Here is a 26,841-nt window from a genome sequence, read left to right as displayed (position 1 = left end):
GGCATGTACAGTACATGTGGCTTCTGAAAATTTTCAGTTTCTAACTGTTCATTCTGTGGTGCATAAAAACTAAATCTACTTCTGTTACTTACATTTCAAAGAGTGCAGACAAGAATTAAAATGATTCATGCTACTGGTTAGGATTGTCTATATGTTTGTACATGTTTTAATACAAGTTATTCCAGAGGGAGATAACTACTATTATATAAAACTGAATTGAAAATACAATTTTTCATACAGAGAAGTTTGTGCATTCTGGTAAAAATATGTTTTCTAATGCAGAAAATGCATATAGGATTAGGCAAGGGCCTCTTGGTATAAATAAATAAAAGGCTTGATTTCAGCTTGCTTTTTGTGAGTAAAATAATAAGCAGATATTCAGTAGTTAAGATGACATGCAAGTCATGAAACAGCTGCAGGAGAATCTCACAGAGATATCAACCACCTTCAGAGGGAATGGATGCACATTTCAATCAGATGCTAGCTATATATTGGTCCCAACTCTACTTCATATTTTTAAATAACTTATATTTTATTAAAAGAAATAACTCATGCCAATAGTGGTCCAGCAGGCCTTGATTTAACACAAATAGAAAGGCTAAACAAAATTAAGTCTTTATGTTTCATTTTATAGCAGAATCTCTCTATAGGTCAGTTATTAGAAAAACCCCAAACCCCATATTTGATGAAGGCTTATAATGTGACTATTTTGAATTTTCCACCAGAGAAGCGGGAGGCAGAGAAGGTGATATGAAGTTAGTGTTACCAGAGTTAATGCCGGTTAGGAATCATCCTTGTGCAGGAAAGGATAAGGAAGATCTCAACACTCTTCCAAGGAAAATGTGACACACCCACTGGAAAAACAGTTCTCATTTCATTTGTAAAAGTGACTCAAACAGTTTCAAAAACCCTTCGAAACCAACGAGTTAGGGCAGGCAAAGTATTGCGGTTATATTAATCTTAATAAAAAAAGAAACTATTTTTCATATGTCTGAAGAAGTGGGTGCCCTGTGAGAAGCAAGAGAATGAAATATGAATGCTCTGTCATCCTTCAGCCGGTTATTACACCCCCTCGCCAGACCCTCCAGCAAACTTGCCCACCATTGGCAAAGCTAGCAATGAAAGGATTCCTTTAGTAATAGTTGCTATTGTGAACACAATGCATTTTGGGAGGATGCCCCAAAAAATGCAGAATTAGGAAAGTCTCAAGCACAGAAAATTGTGTTTGAATGAAAAACCCAGAGCCTGGATACTTATCTGAACCATCAAAGCCAAATTGTTCTAAAGTCCTCCCAAATCTGAAATCGTATCCAAAATTTAAAAAATTCAAAATGTTGATCAGTTCTCTTCATAGTCTAACTTCCTCACGAAGAAGTTCCCTTCGCTTCTGAAGTCATTGCTGTGCAGTCTTAAAGACTGTATAACCCTCTGTAATGCAGGGTTCATTGTAACTTTTCCTCTGAAAGGGTTGTATGTAGGTACAAAAACAGGAGAACATAGCAACCCCAGGACATCCAGTCCAATCTGCTGCTGAAATAGATATCTATATCATATAGGCCTTTTCCCAAACTGACCAAGTTCCATCTTAAAAATCGGTTACTCCCATTACTATTAGGAAGCTATTCCAGAACCTCATTTCTCAGATAATTACAATTTTTTCCCCCCATTTTCAGCCTAATTCTTTTCATGGTCAGTTTGTAGCTATTTATTTTTGTACTAACATTGTCCTGTAGCTGAACACTGCCCTCCTCTGCTGCTTGTAAAAAGCAGTCATCCCCCCTCTCAGTTTCCATTTTTTAAGATAAAATGACAAGTTATTTTAGACTCCTCTTCTAAGACGGTTCCTCTATGCCCCTGGTCACCCCTGCAACAGTTCTTGTGGGACTACATCCCGCATTCAAAGACAGACAAGTTCTTTGGGTAAATGTGGTATCTTTTATTAGACCAACTAAATAATTGGACAAATTGTTCTTTGTAAGCTTTTGGGTACAAACACCCCTTTCATTCTGTACTCGAAAGCTTACAAGGAACATTTTTTCCAATTATTTAGTTGATCCAATAAAAGATATCACATCTACCCAAAGAACCTTGTCTGCCTATGCCCTTAGACCAACACGGCTACAACCAGCATCTCCTTCATTCAAAGAAATTCAACATTTTGAATTTTAAATTTTGGATGCGATTTCAGATTTGGGATGATTTTAGAACAATTTGGCTTTGGTGGTTCAGATAAGTATCCAGGCTCCGGGTTTTTCATTCAAACAATTTTCTGTGCTTGAGACCAGATTTTTACAATGTATTCCACAATGAGATCTCATACGGGGGTGTACAAGTCATTAGCAGTTTATTTTTTTCACATAAGGAAAAGAGCCTCGAAAAACCCCAGAAACCAATAAAAGTGTCTATTCATGGATCATCATCCCAGTGAGTTTAACCAGTCAGAATTACGGAAAGCCGCTCCCATTCACTATGGGTTTTCCTACCTATCTGATAATTTAAGTCTTTTGTGTGAGAAAAGAGCTATCACCATATGGCTTACCTTCTTTGTGGTTTCATTAGGTCTGTTTTAAAGTGTTTCCACACTGTAGAAAGGACTGCCTCCCAGTTAAACAAATCTCAGTAAAGAGTGTAATTAAAGATCTAGCCTTTTTTACTGGATTTCTGGACAGAATTTTCTTTCACAGCAACTGTCATCTGTCTACCATTCATGTAAAACAAAAAAAGAACAAATTAATGTGTAGCTTGCAAGAAGATGTAAAGCCTTTTCTCCTATACAAGTGATGCATTTTTAATATTTCTGCTGTGTAGTTTCTTCCTAAAGGAAAATGATTCAAAACTAATGCATGTTCAGAGATCTTTTCAGAAAAGGTGTGCAGGCAAGACCATGGCTCAAGCAGGTTGAAGGAAGAAAAAATATATTACATTGACTATCCAATAGGGAAAAATTAAATGTATGATGTGTATATCAGATAGAATAGAAAAAAACAGGGGCAAACTACATTTTTAAAATTCAGCAAACAAAAGGCATTAAAGAAAACTTACTCTAAGAGTGCAGGAAATGGGATTCATTATTGATGATTAGTAACGAACAACAGTAGTTGGAAGAAAGAATTTCCACCACTTATGATAATAAAGCAATCACAATACAGTAGTTGTGCCCTGATTACTTCTTGACATTATAAGCAATTCATTGCCAGGATATAGAAATAGCAATACAATGGGTTTCACTCACAGGCTAATATAGCAATACATTATCTTTCATAAAATCTACACAAAGCCACCCACATGAAATAACTGCATGTTTTGCATGCATGAATACAGATATAACTATACAGAATGGGTATGTATCCCATAGTAAAAAGATATTCCCTCCAGCGCTTAACTCTTGGAACTATAAAGCTGGCAAAAGCCATGGGAAGCTGGACTAACCTATTGCTGACACCCAGGAAAGAACATATAAATAGAGAGCACCAAAAGGCACAGCCTTCACAGTCTGCTTCCCTACCAAGCTGCAACATTAGATTTTTTTAAGGGTTGGATAGTTCCTTGTTCTCATTATGAGCTGTAGCATCAGAAAAACCTCTAGCCACTCTTACAGAAGTGGTGGAAGTGGTGGAAGTGGTGGCTTTGGTAGCTGTGGTGGTGGGAGCTCCTCTGTCTCTATTAAAAAATATACCACCTCTGTAGCAGGTGGCAGTAGTTATGGTGGTGGAAGGTTGGGTGGTGGAAGTTATGGTGGGGGAGTATGCAGCACTGTGTATGGAGGAGGAATAAGTGGTGGTAGCATTGGTGGTAGACTGGGTAGTGGCTTTTCTGGTGGTTTTGGAGGTGGCTTTGGTGGTAGCTTTGGTGATGGCTTTGGTGGTGGTTTTGGAGGTGGTTTCGAAGGTGGCTTTGGTGGTGGGGATGGGGGCCTTCTGACTGGTAACGAAAAGATAACCATGCAGAACCTTAATGACCGCCTGGCTGCTTACCTGGACCAAGTGCGCAAACTGGAGGAAGAAAATGCTGACCTAGAGCAAAAAATCAGCGAGTGGTACAGGAAGCAAGGTCCCAGCATCTCCAAAGACTACAGCCCATATTACCAGACAATTGAACAACTCCAAAATCAGGTGAGAAACTGTTTTTTTTCCTATCCATTGGAAAGGTGTTTCATTTGGTGGGACTTCCTCTTGAGACCTTAATTGGTGAAGACAAAGAGTCAGAAAGTTCAGTCTCCCAAAATGCGGTGCAAAGGCCAAAGCTGGTCAGTGAAGAATTTTCCATTTGATGGCAGAAATCTGCATAGGCAGTCCTGTTGCTACTTTTCCCAGCTACTCCCCTATCTCTACATGCAAAAAACCTATAGATTGGGGTTCTCCTGTGGACACAGCATGGTGGAAGAGAGAGAGCTGTGCTGTGCTCAGTGCATAAGTAACTGAAGGACCAGTGAAGCACTGGGCTGTGCAAACTGAATCTTTCCCAGCCACTCCATCTGAGTTCTGTTGGATGAAGGAAGTAAGAATTACACGAGATCAAAAGTTATACAGAATATGCTTGATCGTACAGAAACCTAAATTGTGAAATTGCTGGCCATCTTTTAAAAATCAGGCATTTTTAAGGCTTGTCAAGTTAAGTTCCCAAAATTAGAGGGGGCAAAGATCACCAGTAATTTTTTAAAAATCCTGACCTGCTTCAGTTAACTTCATTCACCTTTTTCATGAACTTATAAAGAAAATTGAGAGTAGTAGTTAAAAAACTGAGAAAAATACATAACACATTACAAGGATCCATCGAAGATACTCACTTAATGTGAAACTGTACAGAAAAAAATATTTTCATATTGTAATCATTAACCTGCAGGCTGGAACGCTGTCTCCTTGTGTATTTGCACAACACCTAACATATTCATGCATAGCTTTCTTAGTCAGATTAAAGGCATCCTAAAGACTGAAACAAAGAAATGATTTTCCTCATGTTTTCCTTGTTTCCAACTGGTATCACTCCAGACCCCTTACCCTCTGTGGTTAGACAGCCTTCGGGTTTTGCTTATGGATAAACTCGGCTTCTGTAGTCTATATTGTCAAAACATAATACACGCTTTAAAAAATCTCAGGCATTTTGGCTAACCAGATCACTTAGCGTGCTGAATATTCTGGCTCCTTTTTTTTAAATAGGGATACTCTCATATTTTCTTTTGCAGTGCATGGATTTTTTTTTCCTTTTAAGCCAAACACTATAAATATTCTGGATGCTGACTTAATGATTTATATATGTATGAGCAGAAGCAACATTTTATCCTAGGCTCAGTCCTGTAACTACTGATGTCAGTGATAAAATGCTCACTATTTTCCATTAACTTCAACTTTGAATTGTCAATAAGATGACAGTCTGAGCAAATGTTTGTGTTCTCTCTCTCTCTCACTGCTTTTGGAGCACCTCTCAACCATGAAGAATCGTTATGTGGGGTGTCCAAATGTAACCTCCTCTTTTCCAGATCATTTCTGCAACTGTGGACAACAGTAAATTGCTTCTGGATATTGATAACAGCAGGATGACTGCTGATGACTTCCGAATGAAGTAAGTACTTCTCTATTATAGACAAATGAACCCATTTCACATCCCACTTGTGAATTTACCAAATCAAAGCCATCTTCCAAAGGAGAGTTCGAAAGTTACCTATCCATGTTAACAGACAACAGTGCTGTTCAGATGAACTTTCAAAAGAGTGGCTGTGTTTATATGAGATTACTAAATGTTTCTTTTGCATCTGTCTTTGGCTATGATAAATTCAGATCTTCAGGAGAGAAGCAGCTGACTGTGTACCTTTTGAGTTATGCATTGACTATATGTCTCTCTTATTTACCAAATTACTTTCTCTCTCAGTACAGCTTTATTGAAGTATTGAAGACACTACAATTGGTGGGAGTATAGTTAAGCAAGAAATTCCTTCTAGGACAATTGAGAATTACTTTGAGGTTTTGCCCATTTTGTTTTTGGACAGTGTGTATTATTATATGATATCTAACTGGGTGAAGGGGGACTGAGGATGGGAGCTCTCTCTCATTATAGGAAAAGATGTCAGGACATTTTTATGATACTGTCCAAAAAATATATATAGACAATTTTGTTTTATTTTTATAATTTAAGGGAAGATATTTTCTAAATTTATCTTCTTAAGTGCATTACAATGTACTGACATCAGAGAAAGACTGACTCATATGAGAGTGACAGTAAAAGAGCAAGGAAAATCTTTTATGCTAATGCTTAAAGAAGTCATTGAAATTCAAAGCCATTTGGGAGAGAGGTGCTGTGAGTTGCAAATTTGCTAAATGGACTGATTTTTGTACCAACAGGCACATATAATGGTTACTTTTATCATGGGCTTAGCCTCAGACACTAATTTTTTTGCCCCTCTTGGTTGGTTCAGGTATGAGAATGAACTGATCATCCGCCAGAGTGTGGAAGCTGACATCAATGGCTTGCGCCAGGTCCTGGATGAGCTCACTCGTACTAGGGCTGCCCTGGAATCAGAGTTTGAGGTATTGAGGGATGAGCTGAATGCACTCAAGAAGAACCATGCAGAGGTAAGATAAACCCATTAAAACAATATGAATGAAAGAAAACTACATTTTAAGAGTCATTATAGCATGACTGTTCTTGGCGACTGGATGTTCATTCTGGAGGAAGAAAATCCAGATGAAGGCCATTGCACTCACACCAATTCAGGGAAAGCGGTGACTCTTCATTCATCAGGAAAAACATAACTATCAAATTAGTTTGACCAACAGCATGACCAAACACAGGATCCACATCAGCTGGTGACTTGGCGGGAAGTAGAGACCAATTTTACCATAGCAGTTGGCATTTTCTTTGGTGAAACACTTAGCTCTTTTAAGCTTCCTCCCTTTAGCTTCAAGTCCAAACCATAGTGGGCACATCTACACAAGACACTCCTGCTCAGTCATTATTGTGCATTTATTTAGTATTTGTATTAGCAGTACTAAATAAATATGCAATAACAAGAGTTTCTGTGCAGTAGTGCTGGTGAACATCTTTTAAGTGATGCTACTGTGCACTAGTCTAATAATACTGCACAGTAGCATACTAGCACTGTCCGTGCTGTGACGTGCTTCTGTGCAGTATTGTTGGGCTACTGTGCAGTCAGTGTCTCATGTAGATGTGCCCAGGGTATCACTAACTCAGCAACAAACATTATGGAGTTCATCATGGACATCCCTACTATGTTTTTGATGAAGAGCTAGGCAACATGTATAACAGCTTTATTCATAGCTGTATGATGTTTTTGCTTGTTAACTTTGATGCTTGGTCTTTCATGCCAGGAAATGAGACAACTCCAATCCCAGACTGGTGGTGATGTGAGTGTGGAAGTCAATGCTGCTCCTGGTCAAGATCTGACAAAGATGCTGAATGACATGAGAGAGGAATATGAGGAAATAATTAAAAAAAACCGAAGAGAAATAGAACAATGGTATGAAGTCAAGGTAAGCCATGCACACTATTACCATACTGCCCTTGAGGAAAAAGAAAGGGACACTTTGCTATAAAGTAAGAATAAGAGGAAAATATTAATATAACTTACACTAAATGGAATAGATTAATATTAATAGATCATGTGTGGCTTTTAGCAGCAAAACAAAATCCAATGCTCCACATCAGTGATGAAGTGCACTGGTGAGAGTATGGTTGGAACAAGGAGTATAATAGCAAAGGTATTTCAGATTGAGGCTGATGTATATTAGCAAAGCTGAGTAAAATGAAAATTATGAGAAGGTAGTAGGCATTTCAGTCTAGGCTTGAGTAACACTGGAATATATATCAGTAAAAAGCTAATACAACCCCTGAATGATTGCCTTCAAGCCAATGACTATATTATTTTTATTTATTCTAATCCTCATTAAAGTCTTTATAGGGGTTGAAGACCCTCCCACAACCAAAGAGACTTCTGTGTTTGTGTATTTCAGATGGAAGAGGTGAATCAGCAGGTCACATCAAGTGGTCAGGAGGTGCAGACAGTTAGCCACCAGCTCACTGAACTGAGACATGAATACCAAAACCTGGAGATTGAACTGCAGGCCCAGATCAGCACGGTACGTGATGGTCAGGTTTTGTCCGCATATAGTCTGACATGCACATGTGGGGACTGAGAGAAAGGGCCATGGTTTGCCCTTCTTTTTGAACCACTGGAGTATCCAGCTTGGCAAAACTCTTCCCTTGCAGGACTCACAGAGCTTTGTACAGTAAAATCCCATATTCCTGTAACAAAGGGATCAAGTTTGCCCCAGGTCTCCCATTTTGTATTTTGTTCTTCAATACTCAGAAAAATTCTCTGGAAAACACCTTGGCAGAAACTGAGGCTCGTTATGGTGCCCAGCTGCAGCAGATCCAGGCCATGATCAACTGTGTGGAGGAGGAACTGGCTCAGTTGCGCTGTGAAATGGAGAGTCAGAACCAAGAGTACAAGATGCTCCTCGGCATCAAGACCCGCCTGGAACAGGAGATTGCGACATACCGAGGACTGCTGCAGGAAGGACAGCAAGACATTACGTATGTGCACTGCAGAGGTATCAGGTCACAGAGCCAGAGTTCAGTTTAGCTGACTATTTAAAGGAGATATAGAGTCATTAAGGTAACAGTGGGAAATGCTGGGGTGGGAGGCTGCGCAAAGTGTTCTGGACACTACTTGCACTGAGGGGCTGTTTTATTTAAATGAGTATACAATCAGATGAATCGGGAGAGGCTGTTCAGATCTACACCAAAACATTGATTTGCACCTGATTCTGTCCTGTTTGGGACATCTGAACAGCCATCATGCAAAAATGCATTGCACTGCTGTCTTGGCTGTTGTATGGAAAAAAGGCAAAAAGTCGACTACTCTTTCAGTGTTGTTGTTTTGACTTCCAGAAAACACATGGAAGGACAGTCAATCACAAAGCTAGAAAAAAGAACCCAGCATTCCTTAGTGCAGGATAGGTTAATTTCTGTCACATCTGCTATACATGTGTGAATTACTTCAGGTTTTTTGGTCAATTAGCTGTTGCTTCATTTATCCCAAATCCTTTCCCTTCCACAGCTTCTCTCAAGGAGGGATTGAAGTAGGATCCAGCAGAGGAGGTGGTAGGTCCTCCCAGTCCTACTCTTCATCTTCCCACTCTCAGTACCAGGGTGGTGAGATGACAGGTAAGAATACTCTTCACAGTTAGCTAGTGACTTACTAGCATCCCCCACTTCCTCCTTGCTTACAAAATCCAATCACTGCTACACTACAGCAAATTAAAACTAGCCTGGTACCTAGGTCTGCGGAAGTCTTCAAGTCCATAAAGCCAAGAAAGAGAAAAGAACTTGTCTGTTAAGAGAAAATTTAAGAAGAAAAGGCATTTCATGCCTTCCTAGGGAAAGTTAAAATGCATGTTATTAGCATTACAAGTGGGTCTTTCTCTCTTGTTCTAAGTTTGTAGCCACTTGATATTTTCCCTCCTCCTTGATGCTTTTCCTAATGCAGTGGGACGTTAAATAAATGGGAACATTTTAGGACTCAGTGTTGCCAACAAGATTTGCTTTCTCTGCTGTATGATGGTTTCTTTTCTTCCTCAACAGGGCCATCAAAACAATGCTAGGACAAGAAGAGGGACACAAGCATCCTATGTATTAGGCCCTTCTGGACAGATCTATAGTCAATGAGACAGGAAACCAACGCATTTCCTATGTGTCCATCCAAAGAAGGCGGCGGATGCTACTAGAGCAATTTGGATGGGCCACCATCTGGTTTGGCATGCTGCCCATTGCCTTCATTTTGTGTTTGCTTTGTAGCCAGTCAGTTACTTTAATCCCTTCATTCTGCAGTTCGGGTCTACCATTTCCTAAGTAAATTCTCTCTAATAAAACTTTCCTTTCTGCCATGCAAACAAGTAATGTGTATGATTTCATTTAACACATTATTTTATTGGTATTCCAATTGGAGTAATATGATTGGGGGGGTGGGGAGGGGGGCAGTGATATGCCTGTGCCCTGCTCCTCACTCTCAAGCCACAGCACTCCTTGCCCAGCTGTTGCCCTTCACTCCTAACCCACAGTAGCCTGCCCCACAGACCATGCCGGTGCCCCTCACTCCCAACCTGCAGCCACCCACATTTCTGCTGATACCCCTCACTCCTGACCTGCAGGCCCCAGGAGGGTGACCCTGTTTGTCTTTTGGCTTCTAAAATTCTGTACAGTTTAGGGAATGTACTGGGTTTGCAAGGGGAAATAAAATCACTGCTTCTTCTGCACACAGGAGATTGGGGAGATGGGTAAAAAGTTTCCTCTCCTCCCAGTGAAGAATGTAAGGTGTTTCCCAAGAAGAACATCATAGACACTGAGGGCTCCTACATATGAGCAGTGAGGCTGCTGTGATGTGCTGTAATTACAGCGCATTGGAGCACACTTGATTAATTGAGGTAATTACTGATTAATGCAGAGTAATTACCATGCTCTAACAGACTCTAGCATCTTATGCATCAGTGTTCCCATGCTTAAAAATGGTGGCTGAGGCACATTTAGCACTTGCTCACACCTGCACCCATGAAAATATGCAATAAGAGAAATTCAGCAATAAGCAGTTCTCTTTGTGTGCAAGGATCCATGCTAGCCAGAGGGGGTCAGAAGTGGGAAAGGCATACCCAAAGAGGAAAATGGACCAAGCCAAGATATTGGGTGAGAGCAATAACCATCTTTGCTGAGACTGTGTCTGCATGGTGAGTCACCAAGGCCAGATGGAGAGAAAGCACGTGGGCCTGAGGCCAGAGGCTTTCTGAATTTTCTATAATTATATGATTCCTTTCCTTTCTTGCCCTCAAACAGTTCCTAGTCATAGAATCATAGATAAGCAGGGTTGGAAGGGACCTCAGGAGGTCATCTAGTCCAACCTCCTGCTCAAACAGGACCATCCCCAACTAGATCATCCAGCTAAAGCTTTATCTAGCCAGACTTTAAAAACTTCTAAGGATGGAAATTCCACCACCTCTCTGGGTAACCTGTTCCAGTGTTTTACTATGCTTCTAGTGAGAAAATGTTTCCTAAAATCTAACCTAAACTTCCCTTGCTGCAACCTGAGATCGTTTTAACTAGAGCAGCTGCCTGCTGCCGCAGGGCACTAGGGCGGCCCTGCTCCTTTAGGAGGGCTCTGCAGTGGGCTAGAAACAGCCGGGCTAGAGAACCCTGTGAGCTGAGGCAGAGTTCCACAACTGCAGGTTGCCCAGGCAGCAGGATAATGAGAGAATTAGTGGGCACTTGCAACCAGTGAGCTGGCTGGAAGGAGGCAGAGCCCTGAGCACGTACAAGCCCCAGGGCTGTGCCTGGCAGGAGTTAGTTCTGTGGAAGCTTCCAGGAGAAGGAGCTATTGAAGGGAGGAACTACTTAGAGACATTTGATGGCCTGGTCTGCTGCCTGCAAGATGAATAGAGCTCAGAAAGTACCTAGGGCTAGGAGGCACACAATAATAGAGTTTACCTCCTTAAAGGGGCAGAGTGTGGCCTCTGTTGTTATTGTTATGCTATAGCTCAGGGGTTTGTTTTTCTGTTGTCTTTTATACTGGTGGACCGGGATGAGGTTATAGGGGAAGAGGAGTCCTCATTGGGGAACACTACTATGTAGAGCCCCAGCACCAGAGAGGGCACAGAGGCCATAGGGCCCAGTAGCCACAGGAGGCTGAGTTAGGTCAAGACATTATTAGGGAGGCACCTGTGAGGTGCCCGTGAGGAATATACCACTTGTGACGAATGGGGTGTGGTAAAGGGGAGGTTTAGGAGCCGTACATCTAGCTCATAAGGCTTGGAGACTTCCATGAAGCACCAGCTTAGAGCAAGACCCAGCAAGGGGTCCAAGATCCCACAGGATTTAGTGGGGTCCAACAGGACAGTGACCATGCAGAGACTCATGGGCACCCTTGTGGCAGGAAGCCACCTTTGCTTCTCCCCAAAATCTCTGTGCTGTGACAATGTGATTAGGATGGGCCCAGCAGAGGACACCCACCTTTACCCTATCTCTTTAGGTAACCTGAGCTGGCTGCATTCCTGAGGGAGGGGAGAAACCTGCTCTCTCTGCCTTGTGACTGGTATCGGTTACCTGGGTGAGGGGTTTCTACCTGGTGGGCTAGAGTCTGCCTGGCAACTAGTGATGTATTTCAAATTGGTTGGCCAGCAGCCAACCAGAGCTGGCCTCCATTGGACCAGGTGAATGAGGTCACAGGGGCTATATAAGTTAAGACTGTCCAGGAGGAAGGGACAGCAGCCATGCAGGGGACTCAGAGTTAGAGAGGAGCTTTGCCATCTGAAACTGGCTCTCTCCCCCAAAACTCATGAGCTAGCAACAGCCTGCTTCCAGAGGGAATCTCCAACAGCCTCTGGAGGATGCTTCTGAGTAAGCTACTCGAGATCTGATTAGATATCTAGCTGACGGTAACTCAGATGCGTGATCAAAAGGCTACCTCAGCCAGACTGTTTTGCTCTATGGGATTTCTATGATATTGCTCAATCTTGTACCCTACTTTCACCCTAACCCTGTAATCAATAAAGTTCTCCTTTGTGACCGGTGTGGGAGACTTATTGAGGGGTGGGTCTAAATTATGCTTAAGAGACCCCTTAGGTCTGCGGACTAAGGGAGACTTTCCTTTTTGACCCCCAACTTGGGGAAGTGCCCCAAGTGCCTGTACTGGGTTGAGTACCCATAGGACTATTAGGCCTGTGTTTCCCTGAGGACACTGGCCCAAGACAGTCCCTTCTCGGGGTGGTGGCAGCTATGTTACCCCCAGGCTAGTGATTGTGTTCCAGGAAGGGGGACAGCCGGATGTGAGGCGCCCCTAGGGAGGCACTCGAAGCCTGGAAGGTGGTCAGGCGCAGGGAGATGGGCGGCTTAACGCAGGAGTGCCCCCTACTGGCCCACCACACCCTCCCTATTTATTATTTATACCAACAAGATGTGGCAGACAAGAAAAGAAGGTGCCTGCAAGGGCAGAATTGACATGGTCACTGGGCTCTAGGGGCATCATGGCCATCCCTGGGGATCCTGTGCCATGACACTGAGAACCACTCTAGTTAAAATGTGCCCCCTCCCCCCAACCACCTCTGAGCACATGTACAGGAAGCCTGTGTGTATGTGAAGGACAACTGACCAAACAATGCCTGCAAGACATGGAACATTCATAGGAGACTCTCTGTCTTTGGTACTTTTTCTGAGTCCCTACCCAGAGATACCAAAGATCATCAAAAGGGGGAGGGGGTAAGGGATGCATATTTAAATCAAACCCAAGTTGTGCCCTTGTCCCATCTCAACTTTACATTTTTAATGACTCACACTTTTAAAAAGACAACATATGATATTAGTGGTCAAACAAGTCTTGAGATACAGAACATAAACTCAAAAATAGCAAAGAAGTCTTTGATATCCTTTTTTACAGCACTGAGTACATATAGTTAAAATGTAAGAGAAATATATTCTTGTGCTTAAGGAAAGTAGATCATGTAACTCAGGGGTTGTCATTTGGGGGTAGGCGTACCTCCGAGGGTACTTGGATAGGCATGTGTGGGCGGGGATGGAGCGCTGCCAACCACCACCCTTCACCGCGACCTCCCAGGAGCAGGGCTGGGAGGGAGGGGAGAAGGGAATCAGTGCCCCTCTGTGGGCTGCGCAGGCACTGCCTGGCTGGCCGGAGGAAGCTTGCACACCGCAGTCACCTCCACCAACCCCCACCTCGCACTGCTGCTGCTACATGTGTGGCTGACACTACCAACCCAACCCCCAATTCTGCATCTGGCTGCATGCCAAACCTGCCCCCTCCCGCTCTGTGTCCAGCCGCCAGGGGTACACTTACTGAAAAAAAGTTGAAAACCCCTGACATAACTCTTTGGAAGACTCTGCCATTTGGTGTCAGGCTATGATATATACATCTAAAGAAGGTGACACAAAGCAAGCACAGAGTTAATGCTAACGACTAATCATCACCTCATAGCGAATGAGGGAGTATCTCAGTGTTTCTTGAGGAAAATGTGACTAAAGGATCACACTCAACACAAAATGTGCTTTCAAGATTATACTAGTGACATAAGTAGCTTCAGCAGACTCAATGAACTATTTGGTTATGGCATGCAGTGAGTTAAAGCGCATGTACACACAAACAAGGTTGCACTAGGAAAACTGGTGTGAACATACAGAGGTATGTCTTCTCCAGCAGGTGCCCATGTGTACAGGGCAGCAGTAAATGGGACGTTAACTACACTGCTTTCATTTTTGGGAAACCTTTGGAGGCTGGATTTGGATAAAGAGCCAAGAGGTTGGATTCTGCTTTGGATTATCAGAAGCACTGGGATGGGCATGACAGTTTTGAAACTATCCCATCCTTCATGTAGGTTACCCTTGTTCAGGCCAGGGATTTTGTGGATGAAGAACAGAACAGATGATAGATTCAACAGAGACTACCATACGTGGATCTCTGGGGCATTACCGTACCTCTCAAGCTAATTCCAGCAGGGAGCATCCATTCTCCTGCATGTGCTCCCTGCAAAGTTCTGGATGCAATTTTGATCCCAACTGTCTATGGTTACTTCTCAGTCAAGCAGTCTTAAAAGCATCTTTGAATGAAAGCTTGTGTAACAGGGAACCCCAGCCCTGTTATCCTTTGAGGAATAAAGAGCAAGAGAGAAGAGCAGGGTCCCTTTAAGGATCAGACTTTTGTAGCTCAGAGGAGCAAAACTCCAAATCAGCCAGCAGCCACAGAAGCACAAATGCAAGAGTGGTAAGGCTGCTAGGTAGATATTTGTTAACAAGCTGGGCTTGCTGTGAGCAATAGTTGGAAACACAGCAAAGCAGTTAAGTGAAACCAATAGATAACTGGATAGGTGGCATCTAGGAATGGGAGTGAGCTTGGCAATTGTTTGTGTAAAAGGATTTGCCTCTAGTCCTTGTAAAAAAAAAACCAGGGTTTTCTACTCAATCAAGTCCTTGGGTGTAGATAACCTTAGTTCTGGAGCCAGAGTGGGCAGACTGGCCTAGGTTCTGGCAAGAAAGGGGCTCCAGCCAAGATAAGTGGTTAGAAAAGGAAAGCCAGACTTGAAAAGTGCCCAGAAGGCTCAGAGGGAGCCAGGAGATGGGGATAGGATTTTACAGCAGTTAGCAACTTGGAGTGGCGTTTGAGTTAGGAATTGGGTGGTTTGTGCTTTGCATTTTAACTGGGGGCCTAGCTCGTGACTACAGAGGTGGCTGGAGGCCACAGGGGGTGTCTGGGAGGCACTTTGTATTTAGAGCCCTGCAAGGACCAGGGGTCTGTTCAGCCTGATCTGACTGCTGCGGGGGAGGGGCGCAGGGCAGGACAGTCCCTATGTGAACAGGTAGGGGAGGACAGGACAGAGTGGCCCTGATCTGGATGTGCTGGAGGGCATGGTGAGAGAGCCCCAATCCAGACATGCATGTTGGGGGTGGAGCAGCCTGTCTTCAATTTGGATGCATGGGGTGGGGGAGAAGCATCACAGCATCATTTGTATGGGCAGGGGATGGGCTACCTCTGATCCCACTATGCAAGCAATGGCTTGGAGGCCACATGGAGCTTCCATTGCTCCTTGTTGCCATATTTTCTGACCAATGGGGATTGCCATGGGCTGCATGTCATGGCTCCATGGGTTGGATTTGGCCTATGGGTCAAAGGTTAAGCACCTCTGAGTTAGAACAGTAACTGATGATGTATATCAGTGTTGGAGTTCACCAGCAGAAGCATGGTTAGGAAGGACTGTTTAATAGCAGAAGGCACTGCAGATTGGGACGACTGTATATTGGTAAAGGTGGTAGGTATGTGGGGATATTAAGAAAGTAGCAGGAGTTTCAAGATAAGGTTTGGTAGTATTGGAACATCTGTTGGTAAGGAGCTAACACATCCCCCAGGTGACTGCTTCCAAGCCAATAACCTTTTTCCTTTCAATTACTTTTATCCTCATTAAAGCCTTCATAAGGGCTGCAAAGAGCCTCTCCCAGCCAAAGAGCCTTCTTCTGTGCTTGTGTATTTCAGATGGAAGAAGCAAATCAGTGGATTATATCCAGGGGTCAGGAGTCACCGACAAGCAGCCCCAGTTCACCAAACTAAGAAAGAAATTCCAGGGCCTGGAGACTGAACCACAGACTAGATCAGCATCATATGTGATATCCTCGGGTTTGGTCCTGACATACTCTAGGACATACACACATAGGTACGGAGAGAAAAAGAATATGGCTTGCTTTTCTCCTTGAACCACTGGAGCACCTAACTTGGCAGAGCTGTTCCCTCAAAGGGATCACATAACTTTGCACTGGAAAATCCCAAATTCCACTAGCAAAAGGAGTTATGGGAGGGGGGGGTGCCAGGCCCCTGGGACCAATCCCACTATGTGGGGGGTGGGAGGGGGGTGGTGCTGGGCCCTTGGTACCCAGTCCTGACATGCAGGAAGGCACCATACCATTTATCTGGCCCACAGGGCCAAAAGATTGACCACCACTGCCCTAGAAGACTGGAGAAGGACAGGACTAATTCAGCCATTAGATGGTGTTACGGCCACCTGGGAGTGGGTCCTGGTACAGCTTAGTCACTCCAATGATGCAGAAGACTTGTTACCTATAATAAATGAGGGGTTACAGAAGTTGAAACAAAATAATTTCTCCATCCATGATGCCAAACAAGAAAAATCAGTGGGTAGTGCCTTGATTACTATGTTGCAATAAAAATGATGCATGGACATGATGACAGAGTCCTACTCACAAGTTAAGAAAGGTCATCTCAGCTGAAATCTAACACAGGGCCACCCAACTGAGATGACTATTCATTTTGTATAAGAATGCAGATTCAGACAATTGGTATGTGCATCACTGTCCAAAGGAATAAAAGAAATTCAGTACGTAATTCTTGGCACAAATGGTAAGGCTGGCAAAACACATGGGAAGCTGGACCAGCCTATTGCTGAGTTTGTAGTGAGCTTCTGTACCAAGCTGCAAAACTAGCTTTGGGTTCTGGGTTGGACATTCCCTTGCTCTCCATACAAGCTGTAGCACTGGACAAACCTCTAGCCAGTCTTACAGAAGTGATCAGGGTAGTGGCTTCAGTAGCTATGATGGTGGGAGTTTCTACATCTCCATTAGAAAATACCTCCTTTGTAGCAGTCAGCGGTAGTTATGGTTTTTGGTTGGAGACCAGGTGGTGGAAACTACAGTGGGGGAGCATGCAGTGATATGTACAGATGAGTCACTGGTCGTAGCAGAGGTGGTGAACAGGGCGGCAGTCTTGTTGGTGGGTATAGGGCTGGTTTTGGAGGGAGACTGGGTGGTGGTCTTGGAGTAGGTTTTGGTAGTAGCTTTAGAGGTGGAGATGGGTCCTGCTGACTGGCAATGTAAAAGACAGCCAGCAGAACCTTAACTGCTTGGCTGCCTACCTGGACCAAGTTCAGAAACTGGAGGATATAAACATTGAACTAGAGCAAAATATCAGGGAGCAGTACACGAAGCAAGGTCCCAACATCTCCAAAGACTACAGAGCGGGGTTTAAATTACATTTTGACTCTTGGGGGAGTCTGCAAAAAAAAAAACAAAAAACCAGTTCATTGATTAACAAGCCCACCTATGTGAAGGAGCAATCTGATTGGATATCCCACCCAGGTTATGATTTTCAAATCTTACAGGGGGCTCTCATCTCTCATGGGGGTCTTAGCCCCCCTGAACTTCCCAGTAATTCACACCCTGATTTCTAGACTATCAAACAACTCCAAAATCAGGACAGAAAGAAGCGGGGGGGGTCTGTACATTGGAAAGATTTACCATTTGGTGGGATTTCCTTTTGACAACTTAATGTGGCAGAGATAAGGAATCATAATGTGGACATTCCCTAAAGTGGGGTGTAAAGTGCCAATGCTGGTGACTGAAGAATTTCCCATTCAGTGGCACAAAATCTGCAGATGCAGGTGTGTTCCTAGTTTTCCCAGTTGCTCACAATGTCTCTGCATGCAGAAAAACCTATAGATTCAGGCACAAGTAACTGAAGGACCTGGAAAGTCCCATTCTGCATGGGGCAGGTGACTGTGAATCAAGGATGTGCAGGGAGCCCTTGGGAGCTGACTTTCTCAACTCCATCTAAGCCCTAGAGGGGGGAAAAAAAAAAAATCACACTCCCAGAAGTGGTATGCTATGAAATATTTTAGTTGTTTACAAGTACTGATGCAGGTGCATATAAAGACCAGCAATCCCCTTAACATTTACTTATTCTTTAATATAACTACATTTGGATCTGCTCCCTTTTCAGTGTCAGGTATGAATAGCCTATTCTTCTATGTTGGGTGTGCAAATCCCAAGAGCCTTGTTGTCCTCTATGCGCATGCCGAGAGTGTTCTTTGTGGCCTCCTCGCCACTGTGCTGATGTGAAGCCTTAACCTGACCCTGGTATTTGAGAATGGAAATATTTTCCAATCTGATTTTCTGTAATATAATCCTTAAACATGAATCTAATGCAGGAATGGTTTTCCTATGTAAGGCCAACAAAAAAGCAAGCAAAAGAAATACAGTGAAATATATCCAGCATGAACCCTAGGTCACTCCTTATTTGCTGGGAGATCTCTATTGGACTGGGGCTTCTGCAGAGTTTTGTCAATCTAAACCAGTAATCTCCGAACAGCCTGGGAATACTGTATACTATGGCACAGCAGCAGCATCTCCTACATATTTCCCCAGGTGACTAGTGACTGCGAATGCCTCAGTTCCTGGGTCTCAGCCTCAGACACTTTACAGGGTGCTCTGTGTCACAGGAATCAAATATCTCCTTAGCTTCTACTTCTAGACTAACTAATCCCAAGCATTCCAAGCTTTTTCTGTAAGTCATGTTATTACTATGGGGTTCATGTTTTAAGACCCTACTGGTAGTCCTGCTTCAGAAAAGGAGCAAGTATGGAACAGCTTCATTCATATCTGTGCTACAAAAAGGAACCATACTCTTTAACATATAAACTTTGGTGTCTGGCCTTTTTCTTCAGCAAATGAGACAACCACAGCCCCAGACTGGTGGTAATGTAAGCGTGGAGGTCAATGCTGCTCCTGGCCAAGATTTGATAAAGATGCTGACTGACATGAAACAGGAATATGGCCAAATCATTGAAAAGGACCCAAAAGAGGATGAGAAATTATATGAAGTCAAGGTAAGTTATATATGTGACAAGCATCTCTTATTTCAGAGAAAAGAGAAAGAGGAAAGAAATGAGTGATGTTAACAGGTCCATGTGAACTCATCAGTTTAGAAGAGTAACTGCTGATATGCATCAGTATTGGAGTTCACCAGTAGAAGCATCTCTGGGAACAAGGACTGTAATAGCAGAGGGCATTGCAGATTGGGGCTACTATTGGTAAAGGTGGTAGGCATGACAGCATATTGAGAAAGTAGCAGAGGTTTCAAGATAAGGTTAAGTAGTACTGGAGGATCTGTTGGTAAGGAGCTAACACATCTCCAGGTGACTGCCTTCAAGCCAATGACCTTTTTCATTTTAATTACTTTTATCTTCATTAAAGCCTTCATAAAGATTGCACAGTTAAAGGAGCTTCTCACAGCCAGAGCCTCCTTCTGTGTGTGTTTGTGTATTTCAGACAGAAAATGTGAATCAGCAAGTCACACCCAGTGCCAATAAGCAGCCACCAGTTAACCAAATTGAGAAAGGAAGTCCAGGGCCTGGAAACCGAACCACAGGCTAGGTCAGCATGGTAAGTGATGTCCTCAGGTTTTGTCCTGACATACACACATGGGCTGCATCTAGATGAGCACGGCAGCGTGTTATGTGGTGCTGCAGGCATGCCTGCAGCACCACATACTGCACATTCAGTTGTTCTCCATGCTGCAAGGGGGTAGGTGGGGAGTAGTGGATACCCAGGGGTAAAAAAAACTTGCAGAAAAAGATTCTGGAGCAGCACACACAGAGGCAGCGTGTGCTACTTAAAACCAGAGCCTGGCCTACCTGAGCCATGCTCTAGCTGCTGGCCAGGCTCTGCGTGGCAGGATCACTGCAGCTGCAGCCCCAGGAAGCCCCCAGGTAAGACTGTTAGGGCTAGCCCAGTGCTGGCCCCAGCTTCCCCTACCCCACCTGGGGTAACCTGGTGTGTGCCAGAGCATACGTGGCACAGGTGTTCCCTGGGGACAACTAGTGGTGGCTCAAGGTGCTCCGCTGCTAGTTGTCCCCAGAGAAATAAACATCTAGGCACATGTGGATGCAGCCATGGAGACGGAGAGAAAGGGCTACAGTTTACTCCGCTCTTTGAACCAGTGAAGCACCAAGCTTAGAAAAGGGCTCACATTTTGCACTGGAAAATCCCATATTCTAGTAGCAAAAGGAGTTGTCTCCAGTCCTCACATTCTGCATTTTCTCTCTAATTTCTCTTGCACTAGCTTCATAGGCCTTACATTCTGTGAAAGTTCTGCAGTATTTTTGAGCTTGAAGCCACTATTTTTTTGCCCTCCTGCCTCTCCTTTTGCTAATGCAGTGGAATATTGAATACATGGAGATGTCTTACAGCAAAGTGTTGCAGACAAGACCTGATTTTCCCACTTGGCAATTATTTCCTTTCTTTAACAGGGTAGTTAAGACAATGCTAGGACAACAAGAGGGACACAGGCAGCCTACAACTTCAGCTCTTTTGAGAAAACCCACGGCCAATGGCAGCAGAGACCGAGCACATTCACCATGCATCCTTCCAAAGAGCAAGCAGCTATGCAGCATGGCTGATGCTGCTAGAGCAGATTAGATGGGCCACCTTCCGGCTTAGCATGTTGCCCATTGCCTTCATTCTGCATGTTCTCTTATAGCCAGTCAGCTACTTTAGTCCCTTGGTTCTGTAGCTAGATATCTATCCTCTGCTGAGAAAATTATCTCTGATAAACATTTACTTCTCTGCCATGCAAACAAGAAACATGTCTGTGAAGTGATTTCATGTAACAAATTCTTTTGTTGGAGTTCCAACTTGGCTGCACCTCCCAAACTACATAGTATAATATCTTTCCAAGGAAGTTTCCCTGCCATAATAGAATCAGACAATGTTTGGACAAAAAAGAAAAATATTGGAGTAGGAAAATTATACTCCTAGAAAATACAAGGGTGACATTAACCAGAGAAGAAAAATGAGCTTTCATATTAACAAGTGAAGAGGACAGAGCAGGAATCTGTGAGACTCCTGGGATAAGAGTTTTTTAGGATTGGAAGCAGGACCTCTCCTCAGAAGCAGAACCTCAATCCTGCATGCATTGGCAAATATTTTTTGAAATAATTTTGTTATGTGTTAACAAATTAAATTATCTTTATGATTTTCCTTATGGCTGACTTGAATCCTGGGATTTATTCTGACTCCATGGCTGAAGTTCCCATGGCAAGGTAAGACTGTGCATCAGTCTTAGTCCATTATGCAAACACACCTGAATTCATCGTTTTCAGGCATGAGTGTTTCAGTTTGATCCTTCCTGTGGTAAAGTTCTTCTGCACTTCTGGCTAGCCAGAGTTTTGGCGATTCATAGGGATTGCAACAGCCGAGGACAGGAGAAGGGGGCAGGCTAACTAATAAAAGTCCCAAATTTCTTCTTCCACACAAAAGAATGTCTGGCCCACACATTTTGAAAAATATTTGTAGCATATTCTTTTATTTCCTTTGGCTAGTTATATAAGCCGGTGAGATCTCCATGAATAAAGGAGTTGGATTCTTCCTGTCTTTACATTATGTACACGTGCAAAATAGGTGTTGAATAGTACTGAACCAGAACTGATTCTTTGTTATACACTTCCCTGACAGCACATTTGCACTTGTATAACAGACTGCAAAAAGTGAGAATCAGGGCAGAATCCGGAACCAAAGTTTTATGTCTCAGGAGCTACCTATGAACTTTATTGCCTGGGTGAGGATTAGCTATAACCATCAAAGTCATATCTTTCTTTTCACTGGGTATCTTCAGAATATTATTCCACAGCTATCATTTAAAGGAAACAAAGTCCCTACCCTTCCTCCTCCTTTGGCATTCTCACACCTAGTTGCGTTTCATTTCATCAGCTGTTTTCATCTAGGTGGAGTGCCCATAGCCTCTCACAGAAACCGCTCTCTCAAATCCCTGCCATTTTCGTTCAGAAAGACAGACAGAACAATGCTGTCAGGATGAGTAAAATGAAAGGTGCTTGTGGTGTTCAGTAAGTACAACCCCAGGCAACAGATAGAAGCCCAGACTCTTCTTCCAGTAAACACAGAGCATTGCAATTAGAATTGACAGTAGATAAGGGCAAGGAGGAGTTCCTCTAGATCCTCTATACCAACAAAGAGCCAAGATTTCAGACTGCCTTCATGCAAGTCAGCCTAAGGCATCCATAGCAACAGAGGTATTTTTTCATATACAAGTCTGTGTGGAAGTGACCTTCATAGAACTCCTATTGGAAAATCTGACTTGAAATGACTTTCCTAATGGGCATCTAGAACTCAAATTCCAAGTTTAGTTTTCACAAATGCGAGATTTTTTTTTATGCTCTGGCAAACACCATTCCAGAAATCGTTTGCATTTCCTAATGCAAGAGGGGAGTTTCCTGAGGTGTTTGAAGAAATTCAGAGCCTGCTCAAACATTCTTGGTCACCTCCAGATAAACTATTTTTGGAGGCAAGCCCTCCTCATTCCTTGCCTGCACTTTAGCTAGTTACAAAGAAAAATAAATCTTTTCTGTAGCCCCTGGTCCCTTAGGTTAGGGATAGACTTTACACACAAACTGGTTTAAGTGATCAGACATTGTTTTAAACCTGTAACAGAACAGATGTTCAGTGCACATAAACCAGTTTGAAAATGGCTGAAACCAGTTTGAGATAAACCTGATTGAATATAGTATCAAACTTAAATGATTAGAGCTGTTCCCTGGCTGGTGCTCAGCAGAGACTGCAGGCATTTGCCTGGCTTCCCCCTGCCCTCCCTCCCCTTACCACTCTCTGCTAAGCAGGGATTCCCTCTCCCCTCTGCCTTGCAGACACCTCCCAGCATTAGTTAGCAGACCACATGCTGGCTATGGTCCATGCTGTGGGAGACCGGTTCCGTCCTTGGAAAAGCTGTTTAAGAAGAGCTTGAACTAATGGAGAGAGGCTTTGTTTCCTGATGGGGTGGTAAACACTGAGTTAGAGGTGATAAACACTGTGTTATCAACTCCCTGCTGGGCTGGGGGGAACCCCCTCCTTAATCGGAGCATCCTGCTGGGGCCTGTTCATGCCCCCCTCAGCTCAGCATTGTGGAAGGGAAGGGAGGGCTGCTCCAGTATGCCCCACTTCTAGTCTGAGCCACTGCAGGCATGTGCCTGCGTTTCTGGGATGTCTGTATGGTTATAAACTGGTTTAGCCTAACCAGGTTAGACTAACCTGCAAACATCGAATCAATTCAGACTCAGGCTTTTTGAATGTTTGTCCCTAGCCTTAGACGCTATTCAAGGCTTAGGGGTAGTGTGTTCTAGTGCACACAGACTTCTTTAACTTAAGCACAATACCTTTTCTCTTTTCCCCAACAGCTTGAAATGGACATGTCTGTGCTCACTAGATCATACTACTCACCAACCTAGAATTAAGTCGAACTTCTGTCTGAGTTGCACTTCTAAGCCATCCCCACAATTTATCTGTTTCCTTGTCCAGCAAATCCCAGTTCCCCTTTCTCTCAGAAACTTTTTGCAGTGTTTTCCATGCGTTTGCACAACATTTTCCACTCTTCCCCCCCAGCACTCTGAAACTGTATCAAGTTCACCTCTTTCTTCCCTGCCCAAGGACTCTTCATGCTTATTACCTGACATAGTTTTCTTAGTCAATCCCCATCTTGTTAATTGTTGTCTCTTTCTGTTTGCCTAGGAATTGCCAGTTTTTTTCCTGGCATGCCTCTCAAACCTGTCTCCTTTTCTTCATTGCCTCCAAATGGTTTCCTAGTTCCAGCTTCCTTGTCTAGCCAGTTTCAGTTTTCCTGTCTTTCAGTGGCTTCTTATTCAATCCCATCATTCCCCTCAGGCTCTCTACTGTATAAAAGTTACCAGAGTAATTATTATTAGTTTTACAAGAGCTCAACAAGTCACATTTAGTCCTTTGTTTGCTGAACACACCTAGGGTTCCACCTTCCTCATTACTGTGCAGTTCCCAAGGGTGTAATAACTATGCATAAGTATGGCAGATTAATTTTATTGGGAAATAAATGCAAGGTAAGACTCGAGAAAGAAGTAATTCAACAAAAGGGATAAAGACAGTGCATATCAAGATGATTTGGAGACTGGAGAACCTTTTTTTTTAACGAGGAGAGACTAAAAGAGGATAGCAGGTTTAGCCTGGCAAAGTAAAGGCTGAAATGAGAACCGATTTCTTCCTATAAATACATCATGGGTTAAACCTATGATAGGGAAGGAGAACAACTATATAGGCTAAAGCTAGGACAAGAATAACCATGCAAAAACTGGACATGAAAACAAAAAGGTTGGAAATTAGAAAAAAAACCCATAACTGTGAGTGGAGTGAGTATCTGGACAAGCCTTCCAATAGCAGTACTGGAAGCAAGAAACCTAACTGGTTTGAGGACAGAGCTAGATAACTTTGTAAATGGGATTGTTTGACACAGTTTCATCCAAAGCATAGGACAGGACTCAGTCCATGTCAGTCAAATGTTCTTACAAATACATTTTTTAGTGCAAAATGAGGTAGTAAGCAACCATCGATCATATAGACCATGGTGTATGTGTAAGAGATCTAGTCAGATGCCTGAGGAATCCGTCTGTGGCTGACGAGCCCAATTTGAGAGCAACACAACTTGTTACAAGTTGCACAGATCTATATGTTGCCTGAGTTGCAGTCCAAATTTATAGCATGCTGCTTTTTTCTTTCTTGTTTTGATTCCATCCTCTAGATCAAACCTGATTCATGTTGAGCTGCACCCAGTACCTGATGTTCCCTTGAGATCGGATGGGATTTTGTGTGCTCCTCTCACCTTTCTGCACTGATATCAAATGGCTTCATATTATTTTTGCACACATCATAGTACTGCCACAGAGGGTGACCCCACTTTCTAGAGCCATCTTGAATCTCACTATACAAAATATTCTTGGGGATACAGCCATATCCCATTCTTCTGATATGACCAATCCATCACAAACTTTTCTTCCTGATAATGGTTTCTAAGTGTGACATTTATGAGTGTTCCAGTACCTCTGTTTTGTGTTCTGTCTTCCCACTCTATTTTCAGGATCTTATGAACATATGTCATGTGGAAGCTGTTCAGTCTCTTGATATGCCTAGCATATGTAGTCCACGTTTCTGAACCATAAAGCAGAGATGACAGCACGCAAGTCTCATAGATTCTTAACTTCACTTTAGCTGGCAGTGTGCTGTTATTCCATTCACATTTCTGTAATACCCTGAAATTCTTAGGTGCTTTTCCAATTCTGTTAATCAGTTCAGTCTGAAGGTCAAGATTCCTGCTGATTGTAAAACCCAAGTAGCAAAAACTGTCAATGACACCAAAAGATTTATCTTCTAGAGTGATGTCAAGTATTGGTTCTTTCACCCCTTGGTACATAATCACAGTCTTCTTGAGACTAATTGCCATCCCAAAGCTCTTGCATGATTCAGGAAATCTGCCCAAGATATTTTGCTGGGAAGCTTCACTGTGGGCAACCAAGGATGCATCGTCTTTAAACAGTAAACCTCTCAGAACCAGTTCTTTCACTTTGGTTTTCATTCTAAACCCTGCAAAGTTGAACAAGTCTCTGTCTAGTCTGGTTCAAAGATAAATGCCATCATTGCTTTCCTTGAATGCATGAAGAAACAGGAATATAAAGTAAAAGTAGATGTTAAAAAGCATGGGGGCTAAGACATATCCCTGTATTGAAGGCCTTTGTCAGATCAATGTACAGTGATATTTGTTTTTCTTTATACTTATCTTGCTGTTGCTTGACTGAAAATACCTCTTCTTTCCCCAAGAGATTGTAGCCTAGGGAGCATGTCGCGAATGACAATTTTTCCAACAATGTTCAACAGGAATATACCTCTATAGCAGCCACACTCCCATCTATCCCCTTTGTTTTTGTATAATTGTACAAACTGAGCATCTTTGAAATCTTGTGGTATCACTTTCTCTTTCCAGCGGAGTACTATAACTTCATAAAGCTTTCAAAGCTATTTGTTGTCAGCACATCTGTAGATTTCAGCAGGCAAATGGTCATTGCTGGATGTCTTGTTCCCAGGAAGGTATTTAATGGCTTTCTTCAAAGCCTCTAATGTAGGCTCATTGTATAAATCCATCATCATTTCAAACAGATACTTCAGGATCGGAAAGGCAGTTACTTTCTCAATCACTTTGGAAGAAGTCTCCTGCGTTCTGATAAAAAAATGCTGTGTTTCCTAATGCAAAAAGTGAACATAGAGCTTAGAGAGGTATCTCTGAACCTAAACATAAATAAACAAGGACCTGACTTCGTTTTGCTTTCTCAAGGCTGAAGAAATGAACAGATATTGGATTGACGTGAAAGACTTTGTATTTGCTTAATCTACAGTTGGCTTTAGCCTGATTATTGGAATTGACTAAGGCAAACTCATAGACAATATGCATCTTATCAACCACTCTGTTTCACCTGGTCTATCAATGGATGTCTCATGCCAAGCAATACTTTTAAAACATGGATCAGTTATAAGAGACTTCAGTATTTCTTATGGATTGATACCAAATAAATTTCATAGATTTCATAGACATTAGGGCTGGAAGGGACCTCGGGAGATCATCGAGTCCAGCCCCCTGCCCAAAGGGCAGGAAATCAGCTGGGGTCATAGGATCCCAGCAAGATAAGCATCCAATTT

General features: G+C 43.0%; 1 protein-coding gene across 1 annotated transcript; it reads left to right on the top strand.

Annotated features, from left to right (window-relative positions):
- Positions 1 to 3,473: 3,473 nt before the first annotated feature.
- LOC109320328 (keratin, type I cytoskeletal 15-like) lies at positions 3,474 to 9,890 on the top strand. The gene is made up of 8 exons (XM_019550377.1): positions 3,474 to 4,112; positions 5,477 to 5,559; positions 6,410 to 6,566; positions 7,323 to 7,484; positions 7,965 to 8,090; positions 8,321 to 8,547; positions 9,074 to 9,180; positions 9,598 to 9,890. The coding sequence occupies exons 1-8, from the start codon at positions 3,558 to 3,560 to the stop codon at positions 9,615 to 9,617; spliced, it is 1,437 nt and encodes a 478-aa protein (XP_019405922.1). The 5' UTR covers positions 3,474 to 3,557; the 3' UTR covers positions 9,618 to 9,890.
- The last annotated feature ends 16,951 nt before the right edge of the window (positions 9,891 to 26,841 follow it).

This window comes from Crocodylus porosus, unplaced genomic scaffold (genome assembly GCF_001723895.1).
Source record: "Crocodylus porosus isolate Cpor-Errol unplaced genomic scaffold, CroPor_comp1, whole genome shotgun sequence".
NCBI lineage: Eukaryota > Metazoa > Chordata > Crocodylia > Crocodylidae > Crocodylus > Crocodylus porosus.
Note: the sequence above shows the minus strand (reverse complement) of the source record. Positions and strands in the feature narration are given on the sequence as shown.